This window comes from Lactuca saligna, chromosome 1, assembly GCF_052625555.1.
Source record: "Lactuca saligna cultivar CGN05327 chromosome 1, ASM5262555v1, whole genome shotgun sequence".
Taxonomy (NCBI): Eukaryota; Viridiplantae; Streptophyta; class Magnoliopsida; order Asterales; family Asteraceae; genus Lactuca; species Lactuca saligna.
Window position 1 is genome coordinate 53,222,304 of NC_136417.1, and position 25,177 is coordinate 53,247,480.

The 25,177-nt window shown below is 36.3% G+C and overlaps 1 protein-coding gene, 1 long non-coding RNA gene and 1 other non-coding gene across 3 annotated transcripts; all 3 read left to right on the forward strand.

Annotated features, from left to right (window-relative positions):
* The first annotated feature begins 1,120 nt into the window (after positions 1-1,120).
* On the forward strand, positions 1,121-6,418 carry LOC144998248 (uncharacterized). Its single transcript, XR_013660216.1, has 3 exons — positions 1,121-1,298; positions 1,382-1,459; positions 5,824-6,418. It is a non-coding gene; the product is annotated as an uncharacterized LOC144998248 (long non-coding RNA).
* Positions 6,419-9,943: 3,525 nt separating this feature from the next.
* On the forward strand, positions 9,944-12,677 carry LOC145006436 (uncharacterized). The gene is made up of 4 exons (XM_078965527.1): positions 9,944-11,050; positions 11,168-11,408; positions 11,470-11,524; positions 12,074-12,677. Exons 1-4 carry the CDS (start codon positions 9,944-9,946, stop codon positions 12,675-12,677), a joined length of 2,007 nt encoding a protein of 668 aa, XP_078821653.1.
* Positions 12,678-22,115: 9,438 nt separating this feature from the next.
* On the forward strand, positions 22,116-22,222 carry LOC145027944 (small nucleolar RNA R71). The gene has a single exon (XR_013675705.1). It is a non-coding gene; the product is annotated as a small nucleolar RNA R71 (small nucleolar RNA).
* The last annotated feature ends 2,955 nt before the right edge of the window (positions 22,223-25,177 follow it).

The following is a 25,177-nucleotide window of genomic DNA, read 5'->3' on the forward strand; positions in this document are numbered from 1 at the left end:
CTTGTTAAATCGTTGACTTAATGAAGCTCATGAACATATTCTTTTGTCCGCCAGGACCGCATGTTGATCTCGTTAATGTCTGTGCTGCTAAATTTTTTTTTTTTTTTTTTTTTTTTTTTGGGGGGGGGGGGGGGGGAGGGGGGGAACGGCATGCCACCTTCATAGTTTGTTATATAACTAGCACTACTAGTGTATTGCATTTATGTTCTATTTATTATTATGGTTTGTTACATTAGTAGTGCCTGTCACTATTTTTCCAATCCATTTTAGTACTCCCAAATGGTCATAGATATATATATATATATATATATATATATATATATATATATATATATATATATATATATATATATATATATATATATATATATATATATATATATATATATATATCCTTATGAAGTTTAAAGAATACATGTGAAGCATAAGCATTTGATGTTAATATTTCTGGCTCAGATTTTGACTCTTGGTAGCTAAATTTGAAGTTCAGAAGTATTTGATATTAATATCTAGTCGCCAACCACTACAAGAATTCCATCCTGTGCAGACGACACCTATCCAGACGACAGATGTCGTCGGCAAAAGTCACCCTCTACCGACAACATGTCGTCGGTACAAAGGAAAAAAATGTTGACCATTAAACTTTGACCAGAAGGGCTATACCGACGATATGTCGTCGGTACAGACTCGGCGGGAAAAGATGAAAAATTGACGGTATATCGAAAAACTTTACAGACGACTTGTCGTCTGGAAAATGTTCTAAAAAAATATTTTCCATTTATTTTATTTCCTTGTAGCAGAAATCTGAGACGATGTCGTTTTGTACGACCTATTCAGACGACTTGTCGTCGGTATAGGTTGATAAAAATTTAATTTCCCTTTATTTTTAATCCGTGTCGCAGAACATGAGAACGATGTCGTTTTAGGCGATCTATTCCGACGACTTATCGTCGGTATAGGTTGATTAAAATTTAATTTCCCTTTATTTTTAATCCGTGTTGTAGAACATGGAAACGATGTCGTTTTTCGAGGCAATACCGACGACATGTCATCTGAAAAAGGGGGCCCCGATCCGCGTGAAATCTTTTTTTTATTTTATTTTATTTTTTAATGAACTAAAGCTATACGACGGCGTTTTGGTCGACCTATACCGACGACATGTCGTCGGTATAGGGTTTCCTTGATAACAAAACCCAGAATCAGCTTTCATTTTGCAGTCGCCTCACAATTTTCCTCTCACACTTGCAGTCGGTGATCTCATGGGCTAGAAGCTGATTCCGAGTTCATCTTCCACCAAGGTAAGGGTTTTGTTGCTTGATTGCTTCTTAATTTCTAAATGTTTGGTCCTTTATTTGTAATAATATGGAGCCCTAAATCACAGCCCCATTTCTCTCTATTGATTGGGAAGAAGATTCACCACCCATAGAAAAGGAATTCCGTTTTTTGACCACATTTTGAGGTTAGTTTATTGATTTTTTAATTTTTTTTCTTAAACTATACCATACCACAAAGACGATGCAGTGATTTTTTTTTCATAGACCATGATATGTATATGCAACATAATAACCACTTTGAATTGCATTGTACGAATGATTTTAAATGGTGATAATTTTAGTGGATTAGATGTGCTTCAAGGGATAGTTATATCTAAATGTTATATATATATATATATATATATATATATATATATATATATATATATATATATATATATATATATATATATATATATAAACATAAGGATCACTTTGAATTGCATTGATATGAATGGTTTTAAATGATGATAATTTTAGTGCATTAGATGTACTTCAAGGGTGCATTAGATAATAATTTTAGTGCATTAGTGTGATAAGAACTCAATCACATTCATTAATTTGTTTCCCAATAGTGTATTAGATGATAATTTTAGTGCATTAGTATGATAAGAACCCAATCACACTCATTAATTTAGTTTCCCAATAGTGCCAAAAAATCTTAAACTAGATAGACATACAATTTGTGAAAACACTAACAAAGAGCATGCAACATGTCGTCGGTATAGCTTTCCAACTGTAAAAACGGTTTTCATTTTTCAAAACGACAAATCATCTCTATAGCTCCCACTTATCCAAACGACATATCGTCTCTATAGCGTGACACTTTTACCGACGACAAGTCGTCTCTATAGGGTGAGAATAAAATTTTTTCTAATTTTCTCGAAAATTAATCCCGACGACCCTTTCCAGACGACTTGTCGTCTGGAAAGAGTATGCTATACTGACGACATTTTCGACTTTTAGCGATGGAGCTATACCGACGACTTTTTACAGACTAAATGTCGTCTCTATAGGCTTTACCGACGACAAGTTGTCTGGACAGAGCTCAAAATTGTCGTCTGCATAGTATACGATCCTTGTAGTGAACCATATGGAACAAACTTGTATGTAAATTTGGTAACTTTCCGTCGGAGTATTCTATCATTATTTAAGTTTCGAAACTAAAAGACTAATTAATCAAATTGCAAAGATTCCAATTTTCTTCAAATTAAATATTTTATAAATAAATAATTGTAAATCCTCAATCTTTTTCTATAAAGTCCCTCCAACTTAAACCTCAATAAAAATTAAATGAAATATTTAACATCTTAAGACTAATTTTATTGAATGTCTTCTCAATGACAACCCTAAGGTATGGACGACTCTCCGTGTACCATGAGCACTGCTAACCATCCGGTCTCCATGATTAATATAAGGATTAACATATATTGGTGATGTTAGCGTTATTTGTTTACTTCAAGGAACAGAATTTGCTATCATAAATTATAATTTAGGTAAAGCCAACACCATTGTTGTTGACTATCGAACTGAATGATGCGTGCAATAAGCTACACCTAATTTTATATTTATAACCTAACTAACTTAACTAACTAAATTGCACCTAGGCAGTGTACCTAGTCGAATTATAAAATAGTCTGGTAAGTCGGGTGTCGATCACAGAAAACGGTTTGACTTATTAATTTATCTGCTACTAAATTAACCTAGTTATTAGCAAAGACATGAAATTTATCTAATTTTGCAAGTTTAGATGAACTTAATTCTTTAGCACAAACTCAATCAATAAGCAAACATTTCTGTTAGTTCGAATTCACTTTCACTCAATGGGTTATAAATTAGCTATGACTATTACTGTTGGTTACCAATTAAGACAATATTAGCAATTTAGTTATAAATCTACTAACATTAATCAATTCATGTAAATCTGTGTACGGTTAGACAATAGTTAACACATAATTGATTATTAAATGAAATTAGAGCTATGTAAGATTGATTTGATAAATACTCATTATGGTCATAATCATGAGTTTTCTAGGACAACTTAATTTTAATAATTTAATTACTTAATTAAGATTGGTTTGATCTTAGCTCTAATAAACTAGTGTTCACTGAATTATTAGGTATTCAAATTCATATAACTTCATATTCACTAACTACATAGAATAAGAATTTAAAGCAATCAATTATCAAACAAAAATGCTTGGTATGATCAATCCAACACAAGTCTTTACCAACTAGTAAATCAAAGCTAAAGTAAATACACCATGAGTTCCAGCTCTATATAGTTAACAGAAGCAGCTAGATTTAGCTGGACATCCTAGCAACTAAGCAAACAAAATCCATAATAAAAAACGTGTTTAAATGTACCAAACTATGAATCAAATTATGAACTTCTTCTCCATTGGTGTTGAAAGCCAATTCCAAACTTTTTCTTCTTTTGAAAGTCGTCTTTAGGAACCCTCCAAGGCAGAAAAAGTCCTTTTAATCGTAATTATCTTGGGTCTATATAATTTTCTCAAAATTTGAGTTTCACGTCGTGACTTAGGAGGAATCCTTATCGGGCAAGGATTTTACTTCGCAAACACTTATCTTCCAGAATACCCATGCCAAATCGTGGCCTTCTATTTCACGTCGTGATTTGAGCTGAATTCGTGAGTTTCTTCTACTTTTGTACTCAAAGTCTCCAAAGTTCAATGTTTTGTCATTTTTGGTCCCTTTCTTCGAAAATGCTTCAATTTGGCTGCAAAATATAATTTCAGCTTATAAGTACCACTATTCTATGCAAATAACCAAATTATTAGTAAAAATGTGACTAAATATTAACTAAAATATGTAAATATGGCAATATCAAAATACCCCGCACTTTTGCTTTGCTTGCCCTCCAGCAAATTTATCTATTTTTAATTCAAACCTTCATCACCAACATCACATAGAACGATCCAACTCAAGCTCAATCATTATGCCAAGAACTCAACGTATGCATTTGTGTGTAAATTTTTCCTAAATACCCCGCTTAATTCTAAATACTCACAATCCTCATAAACACGCACCCACTTCTTTTGAACAATGCTCATTTTATGCATCCCTCCGAATGCATCTGCAGAAAACTTCCTAACCTCAAGGTATTTTTGTAAAGGTACCCAAGCATAAATAAACTAGAGAATTACAAATTTAAGATACCACAATGAAGGTTCTTGAATTCTTTACTTTCTTTGATATTAACTCTTTTATTTCTTCAAATTCACCACCTTTTTGTGTGATTTATGGTATCTTTAACTTTTATTTTTCAGAATTTTTGATCTTTGATCTTCAAACTTTGATATTTCATAGTTCCAAAAATTCTTCAACTTTTCTTGTAATTACTCTTTTTTTTTTTTACATGTACTTACTTTTTTTTTCCACTCAAAACCCTACATGCTTAAGCAGGGGCGCTTAACTTCAACCCTTATTGGTTAAAGAAATTAGTTTTCCTGGATACATTTCAAGTACATGCTGCTAAACATATTGCATCCCTCAAACTAAGCGAGGTTGTATTTTTGTCCCATGATTTCACTAGAATAAAGGGAGCCACAAATGCACTATAACGTATATTGGCTCAACTAAACATTTGAGCTCTCATCGGATCACTCCATCCAACACTAGCAACTAAAGTTCAAATTATTACGAGATCTGATTATCAGATTATTATTGCAAACCTATGAAAAATTTTAAATTTACCTATTTCTAGCAATTTACTTTTTTGACCGCCTTGTAAGTTGTCAACAAAGCCCGAGATAAATTTTTGCGGAAAACGATACAACAAGTGAATGCTAGCCACATCAATGGGGTTATTCTCCTGCTGGACTGCCCTTCTAGGAGCCATTTTCCTGAAATCATCAAAAACAAACCAAAAGAAAAAACAAAACACCCAACATATTATATTAAAAACAAAACAGGAAACTGGTCGCCCAGGATTTACGACGTGGGCTAGCGTGCCACGTCGTGGAGCGCCGTCGGGACGTGAAACTAAATCGAGCATATTACAATCCATATCCAACAAAAAATCACACTTGGGGTTTGTTTATCTCACTAATCTAAGGCCATGCAAACTAAAAATACGAACCAATTCAACCAAATTAGGAATTTTTGAAATATATATAAACCCTAAACACCAAAATGCATAAGATATAAACAATATCAACAATTAAGAGATGAAATACTTACCGGATGAAGTTAAAAGACAAGCAAATGCAGGCAATTTGAAAAAAAAAATGTAGAAAATCAGCTGTAGGGACTTTCGTTCGTGTGCAAGTGCATAAACAAATGGGAAGGTAGGTTAAAGTGTTTATAAAATGCCCCCCACCCCTGTTGACTTTTAAAGGCCACTGATAGCTTATTTTATTTCCTTATTTATATTATTTTATTTTAGATTTTTTTATCTCTTTTTAATTAGTTTTGCATTGTATATTCTTTATTTTCTTTATCATGGATCGTATTGGGGACTTTTTATTTTGCATATGAAATTTTGCAGGATTTTGGAGCTTATTGCTTATTGCGGTTTAATTGGTGTTGGGCTTAGTGGGCTTTCCGATGTATCATTAGGCTTGACGGATCCACCAAAGAAGAATTAGGCTTAAAAAGCTAAAAGCTTGGATGAAGTGGGTTTGTGAAGATGGATCTTGGATTTTTATTTTGGGCTTCGAGCATCCACATTTGAAGCTAAAAGATGATTGGTTAATTTGAATCACATGGATATAAAGGGGACCAAAGGAATCTTTGGTAGTGGAAGGGTGGAGTGGAGGAATGAGGAGCCAATAACATTACAGCAACACTTGCGTCGGTGGAATCTACGTTGCGCGGGTACCCGCGCAACTGCCCAGTTTGGGCATTTTGGTTATTTGGCACACCATAACCTTGGGGGATCAGATCTATCAGCCACATTCTCGAATTTTCACCATGGGAGACCTGGAAGAGGTGATTTTTAAAGCTCAAGACTCATTTCTTTTCATCTTTCCAAGATATTGGTATTTTCTTTATGCAATTAGACTTTTGTGATTATTGTTCTATTGCCATGAGTGGTCAAACTCTCTATTTTGGTAGACCTTGGCTAAAACCACTGAATGTTTGTGGGGTTTTGAAGGATTTATACCTATTTATCATTTATCTTATGTCTATGATTATAATTCACATTTTCTATGCTTGTTTAGTTCTTTGATCATGAGCTTGGTACTTTAATAAGCAATTGTTGGTCTATTTCTTTGGTTTAGTTTATGAATCATAACTCCTTTATGGATGTGTAAGCATTGACATCCTATAGGAATTGGGGATTTATTCATTCTTAAGGCTAATCAACTTCTTGGGTTCAATTTCTTCAATTGGATCTATGATTTTGATTAAGAAAGTGTGTTGTGGGCTTCCCCAACCTCCATACTACCTATGAGAAATCTTGGCATATCATGCTTCATGATTGCTATAACCAATTTGAGATGAATGATAAGCTTCACGTTAAATCCTAATGATAAACACACAGTTGTTCATTGTGTTGAATTGCCTTGGTTTACCAATTCTATCCAATATTTGAGCATCTCACCTTCTAGCTTAATTTCAAGTTTTTAGTTATTCAAGTCTTTTAGTTTTCAAGCAATCATAACACCCCCCTTTTAGTTTAATTGTAGTTAGTTAGTTTATTTACAATAGTTCTTTTAGATTGCATTGGTGATTGAATACAACCATTTCCCCGAGGATTGATGCCCCTTTTTACCATTGTATTACGTTTTATATGCACACTAAGGGTGTAATTTGCTTGGTGGACTTGACATCCCACCAAGTTTTGGCACTGTTGTCGGGGATATTGTTTATTGTTATTTGATTGTTTATGCATAGCTCTACAAGAACCGATTAACTACTCTACAATCCGGAAATTGAAAAAGAAGTAAAGAGATTGAAAAAGATAGCCAAACAAGCAAAGCAACTAGGGGTGCAAACCAGTAGAGCCGAGCCCGAGCCTGGTTAGACTCGGCTCAAGCTCGTTTAAGTTATACAAGGCTCGAGCTCGACCTCAGCTCGATTCGAGCTTTATTGTACTGAGCTTAGCTCGGGCTCGTAAAGAATTATACAAGCTTGGATTGGGCTCGGGCTCGGCTCGTTTGTCGTTTGATGTGCCTAAATAAGCTTAAGCTCGACTCAAGCTCGTTAAGAAGCTTGTTTACTAATACCTAAAATCCATAATTTCCCAAATATTTTTTTTATTTTAATATATGAAAATAACAATAAATTATATTATATAAAGGCTCGTTTAGGCTCGCGAGCCTAATCGAGCTTAGTAACATAGGCTCGAGTTCGAGCTCGTTTAATAAACGAGCTTAATATTAAGCCCGAACTCGACTGGAGCTTGTTTAAAACCGGTTTCAAGCTGAGCTTTTAACGAGCCGATCCCGAGTAGCTAGTGAGTAGCTTGGCTCGTTTTCACCCCTAAAAGCAACACCAACTAATTCAAGCTTCTTCCCCATCTCCACTACTCAACATGGAAGATCAAGTTCATACTTCAAGTGATACCGACACCGAATCGAGTTCTCCAATTGTTGGTCATTCCTTTAAAGATATTCCGTTTGAAAACTACATAGCCATGAATCACAATCCACCTCACAATCTAAACCCAAACCCAAACAATCAAGATGCTAATACCCCACCCCAACAACCAAGACAACAACAACAAGAACCTCTCATTGATATGCCACCTTGGAATCAAGCCCTTCCTCAAAACCAAACCAATTATCAACCCCCACAACCACCCAACCAACAATTCCACCAAAACAACCAACCTCAAACCAATGCTTTTCAAGTTCAACAACAAGTACATTACCCAAATCAATGTAATTACCAACACCCTCCAATGTACCAAAACCCAATGTACCCACAATAACAACCTCCTTACAACCAATACCCTAACTACCAACCTTATCCACCACCAATCTACAATCCCCAACAATACCCATATCCACCTTACCAACAACCACCAATTACATGCAAGAATATCCCAATCACCACTTTCCACCCAATCCTCCTCAAGAGTCGACACTTTGACAAATGATGGAGATGGATGTTACTCATACACCTCTTGCTATTGTTTATTCCGCAAACCACCGAGGAATTGAACTGAAGTCAAGTTTCATACATCAACTTACCAAGTCCCATGGTTTGGATAGAGAAGATCCTCAAAAGCATTTAAAGTCCTTTCATATGATATATGTTAGCATGTTGCCCGAACATGTGACACTAAATGATTTCAAGTTAACCGCCTTTCCGCTCACCATGGAAGATAAAGCTAGAGAGTGGTTATTCAACTTGCCACCGGGATCTATTCACACATGGGAGGAGTTACTCAAGGCCTTCAGTTGCAAGTTTTATCCCACATCTCGGATATCAAGCCAAAGAAGTGACATTTTGGGGATTCATCAAGAGGAGAATGATACTTTTCATGATTTTTGGGAGCGATTCAACAATTTTTGTACAAGTTTCCCTCAACACAACATACCCGAACAACTACTTCTTCAACAATTTTATGAGGGTATGAATGAAAAAGATCGGAGGATGATTGATGCTTCAAGTGGTGGTGACATCTTCAACAAGAAACTTCAAGAGATAAGATCACTTTTTGGAACCATTTCTCAAAATCAAAGGAATTTTGGGACTCAAAATGAAATGAAGAGAAATTCTCCACAAATGGTTGGTGAAGTTAGCAACTCTTAACACTTGGAATAAACGCTCTTATATTTGACTAATGTGCTAAGTCAAATGGTGGTGGGAAGTGGTCAACAATTGATGGTGTGTGGTATTTGTGCATTTACCGGGCATTATACAGATACTTGGTAGTGAACCAGAGGATGTTAATGCAATGGGAGGATATCAACGTCAACCAAAATCCATGGGCTTTAAAAACAACTACAACCCAAATTGGAGGAATACCCCAACCAACCCATACCCACCAAAGCAAAACCCACCACATGTCATGATGTGACCCCAATTTTCTCAATACCCATCACAAAAACCTCCATATCCCCAAAAATCTTATCCCATTCCAAATTACCAACAACCTCCACAACAAGGCCAAAAAAGTGGTAACCATCCAATGAGCCTTCAAGAACTCATTACTTATCTTGCTCAAAGTCAAAGCCAATTCCAACAAGAGATCAAGAACACCTTCTCCAACATTCAAGCCCAAATTAGAGACTTAGCTACTGCTCTCAACAAGATGAAACAAAGAGGCAAACTTCCATCTCAAACCGAGAAGAACCCCAATGTGAGTGTAATAACTTTGAGATGTGGGAAAACACTTGGAGAAAGCAACCCTAAAAGAGTTTCAAGAGAAGAAGAAGACGAAGTCATCATTGTTGAACCTCCAAAAGTTGTAGCTCCCCTAAAGGAGCCAATTATGCCAAACGTTGATCAACCTGACTCTTCCAATAAACCCATCAAACCATTGGTCATACCACCACCTTTTCCATCCCGGTTGGATTCCTCAAAGAAACAAGAGGAAGAGAACGAGTTTCTTGAGACTTTCTGCAAGGTTCAAATCAACATTTCACTATTGGATGTCATAAAGCAAATTCCACGCTATGCAAAATTTTGTTAAGGATTTGTGCACCAAGAAGATGAATTTTAAGGCAAATGAAAAGATTCAACTTAATGCAAATGTGTCCGCGGTTATCCAAATGAAGCTACCACCTAAATGCAAGGACCCATGCATGTTTGCAATCCCTTGTACCATTGGTGATTTGCATGGCGAAAGTGTAATGCTAGATCTTGGAGCCTCGATCAATGTGATGTCATACTCGGTTTTTCAATCTCTCAATGTTGGACCTTTGGAAGAAACCGGAGTCATCATTCAACTAGCAAACAAGTCAAGTGTATTTCCAAGAGTCGTGTTGGAGGATGTACTAGTTCAAGTCAATCAACTAGTATTTCTCGTGGACTTTTATGTCATTGACCTTGAAGATAAGACCCCTTCCAAGTCTTCCATGATCCTTCTTGGAAGACCTTTCATGAATATCGCTAATACGATAATCGATGTCCATAATGGGAAGATCACCATGGAGTTCGATGGAGAGACCGTTCACTTCAACATCTTCGAAGCAATGATGTACCGTAGAAATATTTATCCATTGTATTGGGTCGATGTGATTGAACTAATCACCCAACAACTATTCAAGTTACCATATGGAGATATTTTGAAGATGGTGCTCAACTTAAGTCTTGATTGTGAAAGTTTGAAGAAAACATTGGATATGTACATATTGGACTCCGAAGTTGAAAAGATTGTGAAGACTTTAGAATTTAATAATTCCACAAAGAAGGATGTTTCTCAAGTTTCCTTATCTCATTCTCCAAACAAGATGCCCCCTTCCATAATCCAACTACCCACACTTGAATTAAAATTCTTTCCTAGCCATTTGAAGTACGTTTATCTAGGTCAAGACGAAACTCTTCTGGTGATTATCTCCTCTCAATTGAAAGACTTTGAGGAAGATCAATTGATTGAGGTCTTGAAGAAACATAAAGAGGAAATGGGATGGACAATAGCGGACATTAAAGGGATAAGTCCTGCTGTATGCACTCACAAGATCCTCATGGAAGATGATTGTAAGCCTAGAAGAGAAGCTCAAAGAAGATTAAATTCTCCCATGATGGAAGTTGTTAAGAATGAAATAATCAAACTCCTTGATGCGGACATGATTTACCCGATTTCCGACTCCAAACGGGTTAGTCCGGTCCAAGTGGTTCCCAAGAAAATGGGAATCACGGTTTTTTTTAGAATAACAAAGGAGTAATGGACCCACTTGAGTTCAAAATGGATGGAGGGTGTGCATCGATTATAGAAAGTTAAATTCAAGCACACGAAAAGATCATTTCCTTCTTCCTTTCATCAACCAAATGCTCGAGAGATTGGCGGGCAAACTGCATTATTGTTGCCTCGATGGATACTCGGGTTTTCATCAAATACACGTTGCCCCCAAAGATCAAGACAAGCCAACCTTCACATGCCCCTTTGGCATTTTTTCCTACAAGCGGATGCCATTTGGATTATGCAATGCCCCCGCCACATTCCAAAGATGCATGGTGAGCATTTTCTTTGAGTATGTTTAGAATATAATTGAAGTATTCATGGATGACTTCACAGTGTATGGCAATTTGTTTGATGAATCCTTTGATAATCTTAAGAAGATTTTGAAAAGGTAAATTGAGACAAAGTTGGTGTTAAGCTTTGAAAAGTGTCAGTTTATGGTCAATCAAGGCATCATCTTGGGACACATCGTCTGCAAAAAGGGAATTGAAGTTGATAAAGCCAAAATTGATGTCATCCAAACCCTTCCTTACCCAACATGTGTTAGAGAGGTGAGATCTTTCTTGGGCCATGCAAGATTCTATAGAAGATTTATCAAATATTTCTCGAAGATCATGCGACCAATGTGTCTCCTTCTCCAAAAGGATGTTGATTTTGACTTCAATGTTGCATGCCAAGAAGCCTTTGACAAACTCAAAGACTTGCTCACATCCGCACCAATAATCCAACCTATAAATTGGGAGGTTCCTTTCAAAATTATGTGTGATGCAAGCAATTTTGCCATTGGAGCAGTTTTAGGTCAAACAGAGGTTAAAGCATCACATGTTATCTACTAAACCTCCAAAACCTTGGATAATTCTCAAGCCAATTATTCCACTACCGAGAAGGAACTTCTAGCTATTGTATTCTCCTTGGAGAAATTCCGACAATACCTTCTTAGGATAAATGTGATTGTGTACTCCGACCATGCCGCCTTGAAATATCTCATAACCAAGAAAGATGCCAAGCCACAGTTAATTCAGTGCATTCTTCTTTTACAAGAATTCAATCTTGAGATAAAGGACAAAAGTGGTGTCGAAAACCTAGTTACGGATCACTTAAGTCGGTTGAATATCGGTGATTCTTCTTCTCCCATCCTTGATGAATTTCCGGATGAACACCTCTTATACATTTCAAACACTATTCCATGGTATGCAGATATTGTGAATTACTTGGTTACGAAAGAAAATCCCCACGCGTTTACCATGCACCAAAAGGCCAAGTTGAAGATTGATTCCAAACACTACGTTTGGGACGACCCTTATCTTTGGAAACATTGTCCGAATCAACTAATACGGAGGTGTGTTCACCAAAATGAGGTTGAGTCTATCTTGAAGTTTTGCAAGGAGTATGCATGCGGAGGACATTTTGGTCAAAACAAAACCATGCGAAAGGTTCTCGAATGTGTACTCTATTGGCCAACAATGTCAAGAGATACTTATCTATTTTGCAAGAGTTGTGATAGATGTCAAAGAATGGGCACCATATCCATGAAAACGAAATGATTCAAAGCCGCATTCTCATTTGTGAGATCTTTGATGTATGGGGAATCGATTTCATGGACCTTTTCCCCGTATCTTTCGGATACATTTATATACTCTTGGCGGTTGATTATGTCTCAAAGTGGGTGGAAGCAAAGGCTACAAGGCATGATGATTCTAAAACTGTAATTAACTTCTTGAAGCCAAACATTTTTGCAAGATATGGTGTACCGAGAGCTTTGGTGAGTGACAGGGGCACTCATTTTTGCAATAAAATGATGGAAACTATGATGAAGAGATATGGTGTTACACACCGGATATCAACCGCTTATCATCCGCAAACAAACGGCCAAGCCAAAGTGTCAAATCAAGAAGTCAATCAAATTCTTGAAAAGACGGTCAACACCACACGGAAGGATTGGATCTTGAAGTTAAAAGATGCATTGTGGGTGTATCGGACCACCTATAAAACCCCAATCGGCATGTCTCCCTTCCGCCTTGTCTATGGAAAGTGTTGCCATTTGCCGGTGGAATTGGAACACAAAGCATATTGGGCGGTTAAAAGGTGTAACTTCAATATCGAAGAAACCGGGAAGCACCGAAAGATGCAACTTCAAGAAATCGAGGAGTTGAGGAACGAGTCTTATGAAAATGCAAGCATCTACAAAGATAAGATAGAAGTATTTCATGACAAGAAAATCACTCGTAAGCATTTTATTCTAGAGCAAAAAGTTCTTCTTTATCATTCATGCTTAAGGCTATTCCCGGAAAAGTTACGATCTCGATGGCACAGACCTTTTATTGTTATAAAAGTGTTTGATCACAGTGTGATTGAAATTAAGAGTTTGGAAACAAACAAAGTATTCAAAGTGAATGGGCATTTCTTGAAACCATTTTATGAAGGGTTTGACATGGGAGAATTTGACAACATAACATTGGAAACTCCAAATTACGAAGGTTGATGAAAGCGAGACTATATCTTGGCAAAGCCGTTAAATAACTGCATTGTAAATAAATAATCTCCGCTTGAAGTTTTAGATGTTTCTAAGCTTGAAGTTGGTCTATAAATAAGCATATTGAAGTCTAGAAATGACCTTGGTGAAGTTTGAAAAATGCCAAAAATCTGCACTTTGCGCGGGTGCCCATGCAACAGTTGTGCGGCTGACCCCCAACCGCACAAATCCAAGTCCAAATGACCTCCACAAGGGATGCACACTGATGTATGCACGCGGCTGAACCCCCACCCACGCAGGTTTTGCGCGGCCTTATCTTACCCTTGCAAGCCCGTTGTGTGGCCAGCCTTTTCCCTCGCAAATGTTGCGCGGCCAAGACCAAATTTGTATACCCATTGCGCGACCCACCAACCTGATAACATCCACTCATGTATACTACCTATCAACCCATATCCATTTTATTACCCACTGATAACCCGATCCAACTTCATTCCTACTTGGGACCGACCCGCTATTCGACCCGAACCCGACCCATAATTACCACCCACCCTTATAACCCATTAACCCGTCGGATTCCCCCTTCCCCCTTTATCCCTCTCATTTGCAGCGAATAACCAAAGCACTTCTGCCAACGCAGCGCTACTGCCACCTCCGACCATCTGCCGCCGATCTGCGCTACCGCCGCTGCCACCGATGAATTCCGAACAACATGCCGTCACCACCGGTCGGCACTTTCGCACAACCCACCAACGACACCTAATCCTCCACAGCCAACATATTTTTAGCACCCCCTCGTCGTCGGTAAATTGCAAATTGCCAACCATTGTCTCACCGCTGCTTGTTTCGTCGGCGCTCCCTCTCCAACCTTCCCCCATCTAATTCTGACTAACCCCCATCCCTTTTAATCCCGAGAACAGCCAACCACCGCCACCATTATCACCTCGCCGAAAAACTATTAAAGCCCGATTCTGACACCAAATCCCATCCAATTACAAAATTTCTTGGGGCATTCTCCACTAAACACTTCCTACAATATCGATCTATTGCACATTTGGCCAAATCTCATCGGCGGAAACCCTAGCTCCGCCGTCGGCCGCCGTCTGTCATCGCCGCCACTATTTTTGACAAAAATTTTCAAATTTTTTGTTTCTCACTGGAGTTTCAAAAGATTCAATCTTGCAGGTCAAATTCAAGCTTGGCGTGCGATTTTAGCGGATTTCTTTTCGGGTTTCAACACTCGAAATTGGTACATTTCTTTTCATTCTATTGCATTCAATTTCTAGTTTTATAGGCTTGTGCTATGCATTAGGTTGATTAGAATTAGACTTAGTTTTCTTTGAATTGAATGGATTGCATTGAACTGTGTCACATTGCAAGTTTGGAATATTTGATCGGTTTATATTTATTTGGTTTGATTGGATTGGTGTGAGGCGAGTGTGAGGGATAAGTTTGGCCAAGTTATGTGTTTGTTAGGTTATATTGACAGGTGCAATGGGAAAGAACAAAACCATTCACGCATCTCATGATTCTTCCTATGAGGCTTCATCATCGCGATCCACAAAAAAAAGTGTCAACCGAGAATATCGATTATGAGGGTAACCTTGTCCTCACTAGCGCACAAATCAAACAATTCAAGTCAAACCTCCAAAAACGTGCAATTCGAGCCACCAAATTTTACCACCAAGACTCAATTACACACCTTGGCCTTGATGATTGCTTGCAACAACTATTCTTCAACATCGGTTGGCACGAGTTCCTCGCTTTTTCCGCGCGTACATACAAACAACACACACTAGAGTTCCTCTCTACTTATGCACAGGATGACACGATAGGTGTTCTCACATTTAAACTCTAGGGTCAGCAGCACCGACTCACATACGACACCCTCAACACCATCATGGGAACAAGCAACACCTTCAACACCAACATCTATAGCCATCAGTGGACTCAATTTAAGAGTGTGCCTAATGTAGAGTTCTGGACTCAAATAACAAGTCTTCCAAACTTCAATCCAAGTTGACAAAAAGATCCTTACATTATCCATCCTTGTTGGAGAACCACCCACCAGATCCTTTCCACTTCTATCTTTGGTCGTCACGAGCTGGGACAAATAAACACAGTTGAGCTCTATTTCTTCTATTGCATGAGCCGTCGTCGTTGGTCTTTCCCCGGTTTCACCACCTTTTTCTTGGATAAATGTGACAGCATCCGCATGAAGGCCATTGGCAACATTTGCATTGGAGGTCTCATTACCCTAATTGGTTTGGGTGTGGGCCTCCAATTTCCTGAGTATGAGTATGTGCCAGTGGATGACCCACCTCTCTACCTTGTTGACTACATTACTCTCACCCAGATAGAATTATTGATACCTTATCCTACCTGTCCTAACCATTATTCTTGGCTCAATCATATCAAGGAGCCAGTTTGCATCCTGCCTAATCCTAACATCTCCACCTTTTCCACCAGCGACCCCGAAACTTGGTTCTTGCCTGAAGAGTTACACGATGATGATGATTCATGAGATGATGATGAAATGCAGGTCGATAATTCCACTGCTGGTATTCCATTTGAGGCTGAAGACCATTATGACCTCCCGATTCGACAATTTCCACCACCACTTTATGGTCAGCCTTCAGGAGTACATTTTGAGCCACAACATGAGTATTAGTCTTATCCACAACGCAAGGAGCCCAATCCCGAGCAAGAGTTTCCTCTTTATATCTACAATCAGCTTGCTTCCGTATGCCTCCAGGGCAACCGGAATACAGCTGCCATTCGCTGCATCGAGGAACCGCAAGCCCGCACCAATAACTACATGGAGGACCTTTGGCACCACTTTCGGCCCGAAGGCAGTTACCGCCCTTGTGGGCCTCATCCATTTTGATCCTGGTATGATCCTTCCTTACTCTCATCCTAAGCATTGAGGATAATGCTTCATTTTAAGCTTGGGGTGAGGTATTCTTTATCTTTTACTTTTTGATTGCATTTAGGTTGTATATAGTTTCATTTAGAGTAAGTCATTTAGGTCATTCATAAAAATTGCATAAAAATTTAAAAAACATTGCATATTTTGTTTCCTTATTTTCTAATTCTTATACTTTTTAGATGCATTCTAGTTTAAGTTCATGCATTTTTGTTCTCTCTTGTTTTCTTATCCCTACAGGTACCATAGCGCCGAGTCATAAGTATTGAATCATAGATTGGTCCTGGGTCTTGATATGGAATTCCTTGTATTTGATAAATGGGAGAAGCTTTAAGCCTCACAGACCACTTTGAGACCGCTTGTGTGGGGGTCAGATGCAGGTAGCTTGATTGGGTCTAGGTGCGGAGGGATGTGGTTGGTCATGCCAATGTGTGCGAGAAAAGATTAGCCAGGTAAGGTATTTTGAAGACATTGAAGATATTGAAGATTCGCATCTTGGTTTTGGGGAGAGTACCCCTTAGTACTCCCGAGTCTCGTCCGAGCCTTGCTTAGTTAGATTCTCACCATCTTTTTAAGATAGGTTAGCATTTTTTTAGGGGTCTAGAGTAGATAGTTAGATAGATTTTTTTATCACACCTTGCATTGAGGTGCTTGATGAACTTTTAGGTGGGTCCCCCAATTTACTTCTTTTGGGACCAAGTTTTACCCCACCCTTTTTAGTAGATATTGACACATTGTCTATGATCATTAGGTGTTCGTGTTAAGCCTCTATCCACTACTTCATTCTCAGTTTTGGAGTCCTTTGTTACATGGTTAAATTCCTTAGACCTTCAAATAAGACAAACAAGAAGAAAACACAAAAATTGATGAAAAATTGGAAAACGTGAAGACAATAATAGACGATAAAAGATGATTCAAGAAAAGGAACAAAAACAAAGAAGAAAAATGAAGAAAAAGAGTAACACAAAAAGAAAAACAAGACTCCAACTTCAAGACTTCTAAAAAAATAAAATAAAATAAATGAGAAAGTTGAATGTTAAGCAACAAAAGAGGCTGAAATCCAAATAACAGAAGTTCAAGATTGAATATTTGAGTTGCTAAGTTTAGAATGAGTTTAAGTAGAATTTTTTATTATTTTATTTTATTTTTGATTTTTGGTGAGAAAAGGCATCGACGATGAGACGATAGAGTGTAAATGACAGTACAAGGGAGAAGCCTCTGAAACCGGATGTTTTCCCGGAGGCCGTGCTGCAAAACCCTATTTTGTATTATACACTTTAGCCTGACAAATGTAGGAATCATTGTGTGCGAAGAGGCGCCTTTCCTTCATGCATTATGATTTGCATTGGCAATTTAAGGTGCCCCTACTGGGCGCATCTCTGTTTCCTTTGTCTTGCACACCGCGACTACATCCAATCATGATTTATTTGCATATCTAGTGGTCGAGAATGTTGTTTATGGCTATAAAGCAGGAAACATTTTGAAGATGCATAGGGTCCATGAAGGACTAATTCTGACCATGTTGACTGATGTTGACCAAGTTCAACGATATCTTTCTTTTTCTTTTTTTAGTTTTGGTCATCCCGTGCTCATTTTAGTATTGTTCTAACTTGAGGGCAAGTTAGGTTTAAGCTTGGGGTGATATGATAACTTATTTTATTTCCTTATTTTTATTAGTTTATTTTGGATTTTTTAGCTCTTTTTAATTAGTTTTGTATTGTATTTTCTTTATTTTCTTTATCATGGTTCGTATCGGGGACTTTTCATTTTGCATAAGAAATTTTGTAGGATTTTGGAGCTTATTGTTGTTGCGGTTTGATTGGCATTGGGCTTAGTAGGCTTTCTGATGCATCAATAGGCTTGGTGGATCCACCAAAGAAGAATTGGGCTTAAAAAGCTAAAGACTTGGATGAAGTGGGCTTGTGAAAATGGATCTTGGACTTTTATTTTGGGCTTGGAGCATCCATATTTGAAGCTAAAAGATGATTGGTTAATTTGAATCACATGGATATGGAGGGGTCCAAAGGAATCTTTGGTAGTGGAAGGGTGGAGTGGAGGAATGAGGAGCCAACAACATTACAACATACTTGTACGGGTGGAATCTCCGTCGCACGGGTACCCGTGCAACTGCCTTGTTTGGGCATTTTGGTCATTTGGCACACCATAACCTTGGGGGATCAGATCTATCAGCCACATTCTCGATTTTTCACCATTGGAGACCTACAGGAGACGATTTTGAAGCTCAAGACTCATTTCTTTTCATCTTTCCAAGATATTGGTAGTTTCTTTATGCAATTAGACTTTTTTGATTGTTGTTCTATTGCCATGAGTGGCTAAACTGTCTATTTTGGTAGACCTTGGCTAAAACCTCTGAATGTTTGTGGGTTTTTGAAGGATTTATGCTTATTTATCATTTATGTCTATGATTATAGTTCATATTTTCTATGCTTGTTTAGTGTTATGAGCTTGGTACTTTAATAAGCAATTGTTGGTTTATTTCTTTGGTTTAGCATTGAATCATTGAATTTACTTATAACAAGATCTTTATGATGGTAGAAATCATCTCTAGTTTATGAATCATAACTCCTTTAGGGATGTATAAGCATTGACATCCTCTAGGAATTGGTTATTTCTTCATTCTTAGCTAATCAACTTCTTGGGTTCATTTGCTTCAATTGGATCTTTGATTTTGATTAAGAGGGTATGATGTGGGCTTCCCCAACCTCCATACTACCTATGAGAAATCTTGGAATATTATGCTTTATGATTGCTATAACCAATTTGTGATGAATGATAAGCTTCATGTTAAATCCTAATATTAAACACACAAATTTTCATTGTGTTGAATTGCCTTGGTTTACCAATTCTATCCAATATTTGAGCATCTTACTTACTTGCTTAATTGAGGGTTTTTAGTTATTCAAGTCTTTTATTTTTCAAGCAATCATAACACCCCCCCCCCCTTTTTAGTTTAATTGTAGTTAGTTAGTTTATTTACAATAGTTCTTTTAGATTGCATTGGTGATTGAATACAACAATTTCTTCGAGAGTCTATACCGCGTTTTACCATTGTATTACATTTTATTTGCAAACTAAGGGTGTAATATGCTTTGTGGACTTGACATCCCACCATCCACATCGTGAAGGGATAAATCACAACATGATTTACTTGTTGGGCTAATTAAACTTATTAGGCTATCAAAAAAATTAGGCTACTCTTAGCCAGTCTCCCGTAATTCGTTATATGTCACGACGTTGGACTATGCTTCACGTCGTGATAATAGTCTGGAAAAAAAATTAATTTAATGAATGACATTTGTTCATTTTAATTGTTTACCACTTAACTCTAAATTAACCCACATCTAATTTTTCCATTTAAAAGTTTTCGGATGACGAATTGATCATTTTTCTAAAAATAAAAATTTCTAAAAAGAAAAGAAAAGAAAATGCAAACCAAACTTGGGTTGCCTCTCGAGAAGCGCTTCTTTTTGATGGAGTCGTGAGCCGGACTCCATGCCTCCTACGTTGAGCTATCAGAGGAGTCCACCATCGCACCTTCTGTTCTTTCCATCGCCTTTTGTATGCTTGAACTCGTCTAATGTATGCCTTCTCTGAATTTTCTTTTTTAGCTTTTACTCCATCTATACCAAGTTTACGTTTGATCCCTTTAGTCTTTAATTTTTCATCATGCTTATTAAGCTCCATAGGAATCTTTTCTTCCTTCACCACTAGACTCGTCTCCTTGGAAGTAGCCTCGTCTTCATCACTCAATAAATCATCGCTTTCATCACTCATCAACGTTGTTGGTTTTGAGTAGGTAATAACGTCAACGAAGAATGGGACGAATGCTATCGGTTTGGTGCATATGACTTGATAAATTGTCTTAATTTCTTCCTCCATGAGTTTTTCTAATTCTTCAAGTTCATTATCTTCATCAATATTGAACACCTCACCGTTAACATCATCTCCTTGAAACCCATCTTGTACTCCAAAATCTTCATTATCATCACCAACCCTCAATGTAAGCTTGGATTCACGAACATCAACTAAAGCGCTAGCAGTATTTAGTAAGGGGCAAACAAGAATGATTGGGATATTTACATCCTCCTTCATATCCATAATCACAAAGTCAACTGGGAAATTTTTTTCCTAATTTTAACAATGATGTCTTCTATAATTCCCTTTGGGTGTGTCACCGAACGATTGGCCATGTGGATGGTCATCTTTGTAGCCTTCATTTTCTGAATATTCAACTTTTGACAGAATGAATACAGCATCAAATTTATGCTAGCCCTGGAATCAACTAAAGCATAAGTCTTCAAATTGTTACCAAACTCACATGGAAGAGTGAGACGTCCAGGATCTCCCATCTTCTTAGGTATCTCTCCCAATATAGATTTTGAGCTTTGTTCCCTAAGAATGACCTTAGAATTCTTCTTCAACTGCTGACAAGTGTCTACAAGGTCTTGTAGGAACTTCGCGTATTCTGGAATTTTTGAAAGTGTATCGATAAAAGGGGCATTAATAGGAATACCCTTTATTTGTTGAATAAACTCCAGATGTTCCCTTTCCAGTGGACTGAGATGTGCTCGAGATAGAAACGGAAAAGGCAGTCGATAAGCCGAAACTAATTTTGAATTTTTCTATTCAGATCAAGGCCACGTCATGATAATGTCGAGCTCACGATGTAAGTTAGGTGTTTTATCAACAATTTCATTTTCGAGCTTTGACTTCTTTGGCTTTAGTTCGGATGGACTTGGCTCCTCCTATAGTGCTTCTAAGAACTCAGAGATGGCCTGTTCTTCAGTATCAATCATCATAAGATGTGATTGAGCATTCTTTTCAGGAAATTGTGAGGATAATTTTCTGCTCACCAAATTAGTGAGTTGACCAACTTGGACTTCTAGATTATGGATTGATGCTTGATGATTTCTTAATGAGGCTTGCTGGTCTATCATTATTTTGTGCTGTTCTTTCATCATATTCATATGTTCCTTTAGCACTGCATCAGTATAATCATGTCTTTTCTCAGACACTTCCATAAATCGAGTCAAAATGTTTTCCAAGTCTACTTTCTTTTCGGCTGGTGGTTGCTCTTTTTGATAGAAGCCTCAGCCTGCATGCTTGTATTTCTCTTCTTTTTGCTTCTTATACTCATCGTAAGGCAGCCACTATTTCTTTGGTTTCCTCCCGTCTTCATCATATTTGTCCCCACTCGAGTAGCAAACTTGAGCCTTCTTGTTCCCATATTCATCCAAATAGCAATCCTTAGTCAAGTGTGGCCCACTGCATTTTTCACAACCAACTCTTATTGCATGAATTGATTGGTCCATTTGGGTCAATCAACGGTCCATAGTATTAAGCATCGCCATCATAGCAGCCATCTCTTCAGAATGTGCACCTCCACTGCCTTTTATTCCATCTAGTCTTGGGTTGTGATACTTACGAGAGTGTTTTGCGAATTCTTCAACTGACTCCTTGACCTCCCTTGGATTTTTCTTTGTCAGTGGCCCTTGAGAATCAAGGAGTTGCCTTGTCATAACATTTACCCCATCATAGAAAATCAACATCTGTTGTTGAACATTAAGATCATGTTGAGAACAATTCCATAACAACCCTTTGTAACGCTCCCATGCCTCGTATAATGATTCCCTCAGTTATTGCTCAAAGTTGGCTATTCCCTTCTTGAGTTTTGATATCTTTGATGGTGGGAAAAATTGGTACAAAAATTGTTTGCGCATCTGAGCCCAGGTAGTGATTGTACCAGGTGGAAGTGCTTTCAACCAATCCTTAGTAGCCCCCTTAAAAGTAACGGGAAGCATCCTTAGCTGGATGGTATCTCTATTAACATTCGGGAAATTGAAATAAGCCGCAATGTCATTGATCTCGTCTAGATGCTTAAAAGCATCCTCACGATTTTTCCCATCAAATGGACCATCCTTAAGTGCATTAAGGATGTGTCCCTTCAACTCGAATGTGGTAGTGACAGGAATTGCGGGCTGTACTAACCCTGGGCCAACATCGTCTCGAATTCGCTTCTTGAAAGCTCCCATTGAAATTTCTTCAATATTTTAATCTCGTTTCTTGGCTTGTTTCCGGGTTTACTCGTATATAATTCAATTTCAGGCTCGATATCGTATTCGGATTCGGTTGGGATAGGTATTTGATCTAAGTTTTCAACCTTGCTCTTGTAAGCTCGATAACCCCGAACACATGATATATATATATATATATATATATATATATATATATATATACATATATATATATATATATATATATATATATATATATATATATATATGGAAAGGATCATATGACAACACCTAAAAAGTTGAGAACGTGAGAACAAGTATATTCATTTGTGATTCCATGTATTCATTTGTGGAGAAACGATAAATTTTTACGCATAATCAATATGGATATGATTTTTCTCTTCAATTGAAATTAAAAATGTAAAAATTTATCATTTCTCCACAAATGAATAAATGGAATCGCAAATGAATATACTTTGTTCTCGCGTTCTCAACCTTTTTGGTGTTCTCATTTGATCCTACTCGTGTATATATATATATATATATATATATATATATATATATATATATATATATATATATATATATATATATATATATATATATATATATATATATATATATATATATATATATGTTCAGGTTCATTTGAGACTATTCTAGTTTTGTGAGACTGTGAGACCAAATCTAAAAATAATTTTAAAATGCAAAATAAATGGAAAAATCCAAAAATTCTTTTTTTAAATATTATTTTCGGAACTTGAATTACCTAAAAAAAATAAAAAAAATTAAAAAAATTTAAAAAAAATAAAAAAAAATTTCGTTTTTTTTTGAAAAATAAGTGAAATATTCTAATAGAATATTACACTGACATATTCTTAAAAATAAATTTAAAATGCAGAATAAATGGAAAAATCTAAAAATTCTTTTTTTAATATTATTTTCGGAATTTGAATTAATTAAAAAGAATAAAAAAAAATAAAAAATAAATAAAAATAAATTCCATTTTTTTTGAAAAATACGTGAAATATTCTAATAGAATATTACACTGACATATTTTAAAAAACAATTTTAAAATGCAAAATAAATGGAAAAATCCAAAAAATCTTTTTTTAAATATTATTTTCGGAACTTGAATTAACTAAAAAAATTTTAAAAAAAAAATAAAAAAATAAAAAAATGCGTCTCACGGTCTCACAAAATTAGGCCGTCTCACATGAACCTAACCCTATATATGTTCAGGTTCATTTGAAACCATTCTAATTTTGTGAGACCGTGAGACCAAATCTAAAAATAATTTTAAATTGCAAAATAAATTGAAAAATCAAAAAAAATTTAAATATTATTTTCGGAACTTGAATTAACTAAAAAAAAATAAAAAAAATCCGTTTTTTTTTTAAAATAAGTGAAATATTCTAATAGAATATTACACTAATATATTCTAAAAAATAATTTTAAAATACAGAATAAATGGAAAAATCTAACAATTCTTTTTTTAAATATTATTTTCGGAACTTGAATTAACTAAAAAAAATTAAAAATAAATAAAAATAAATTCCATTTTTTTGAAAAATACGTGAAATATTCTAATAGAATATTACACTGATATATTCAAAAAAATTATTTTAAAATGCAAAATAAATGGAAAAATCCAAAAATTATTTTTTTTAATATTATTTTTGGAACTTGAATTAACTGAAAAAAAATAAAAAAAATATGTCTAACGGTCTCACAAAATTAAGCCGTCTCACATGAACTCAACCTTTTATATATATATATATATATATATATATATATATATATATATATATATATATATATATATATATATATATATATATATATATATATATATATATATATTGAAGTCTCCGGCATATTTTTTAAGGAATAATATTTGTCGATATTAATAATTTATAGTGAATAAAAAACGATTAAATAGTATATTACAATAGTGTTTTTAATATTTGGTATTTGTATTATTTAAAATTTTTGATAATTACTTATTTGAGATATAGATTTCTACAAAATATATTTAAATATATTTTGTTTATTTAATCAAATAGATTATGTATTAAAATAAATAGGGATGTTAAAAAGTCCCGTCGGACCCCGATCCCATTGGGGGCCCTTGTCATATGGGATATTTGCTGAAAAAAACCAAGGATGGGAGCAGGGGCAGGAGCATGGTTAACCCTTGATTTAATTTTGGGGACGGGGGCAGGGGGTTGATAGTCCCGTCTCGATAACCCTCTTTGGGGCCACATTAATAAATTATATATTTACATCTATTAATTATATAAATATAATAAAAAATAGAATAATTTTTAGATACCAAAGTTCAACAAAAAACATGTTTTTAAGTTGTTTGTAACATCTAGAATTATGATATAAATACCTATTTTCTACCTTAAAAATAGTTTCTTTTAGCCTAAACAAGAACTTCTTTTAGCCCAAATAAGGTAGCCCAAAACCAATCGGGGGCGGTGGAACGGGGGCGAGGGCAGGGGTAAGAAGGGGAATTCGAGAGCAGGGGCTGGGGAATAAGGGAATTTTGGGGGTGGAGGCAGGGGATGCAATCCCCGTCAAGTTTGTCCCCTTTGACATCCCAAA

Bases quoted from the DNA above. Each gene is read 5' to 3' on its own strand.
- LOC145006436 (XM_078965527.1), top strand. From the start codon at position 9,944: ATGAATTTTAAGGCAAATGAAAAGATTCAACTTAATGCAAATGTGTCC. The intron at 11,409-11,469 runs GTGAGCATTTTC...ATGACTTCACAG, and splicing joins CCACATTCCAAAGATGCATG to TGTATGGCAATTTGTTTGAT. The intron at 11,525-12,073 runs GTAAATTGAGAC...ATACCTTCTTAG, and splicing joins CTTAAGAAGATTTTGAAAAG to GATAAATGTGATTGTGTACT.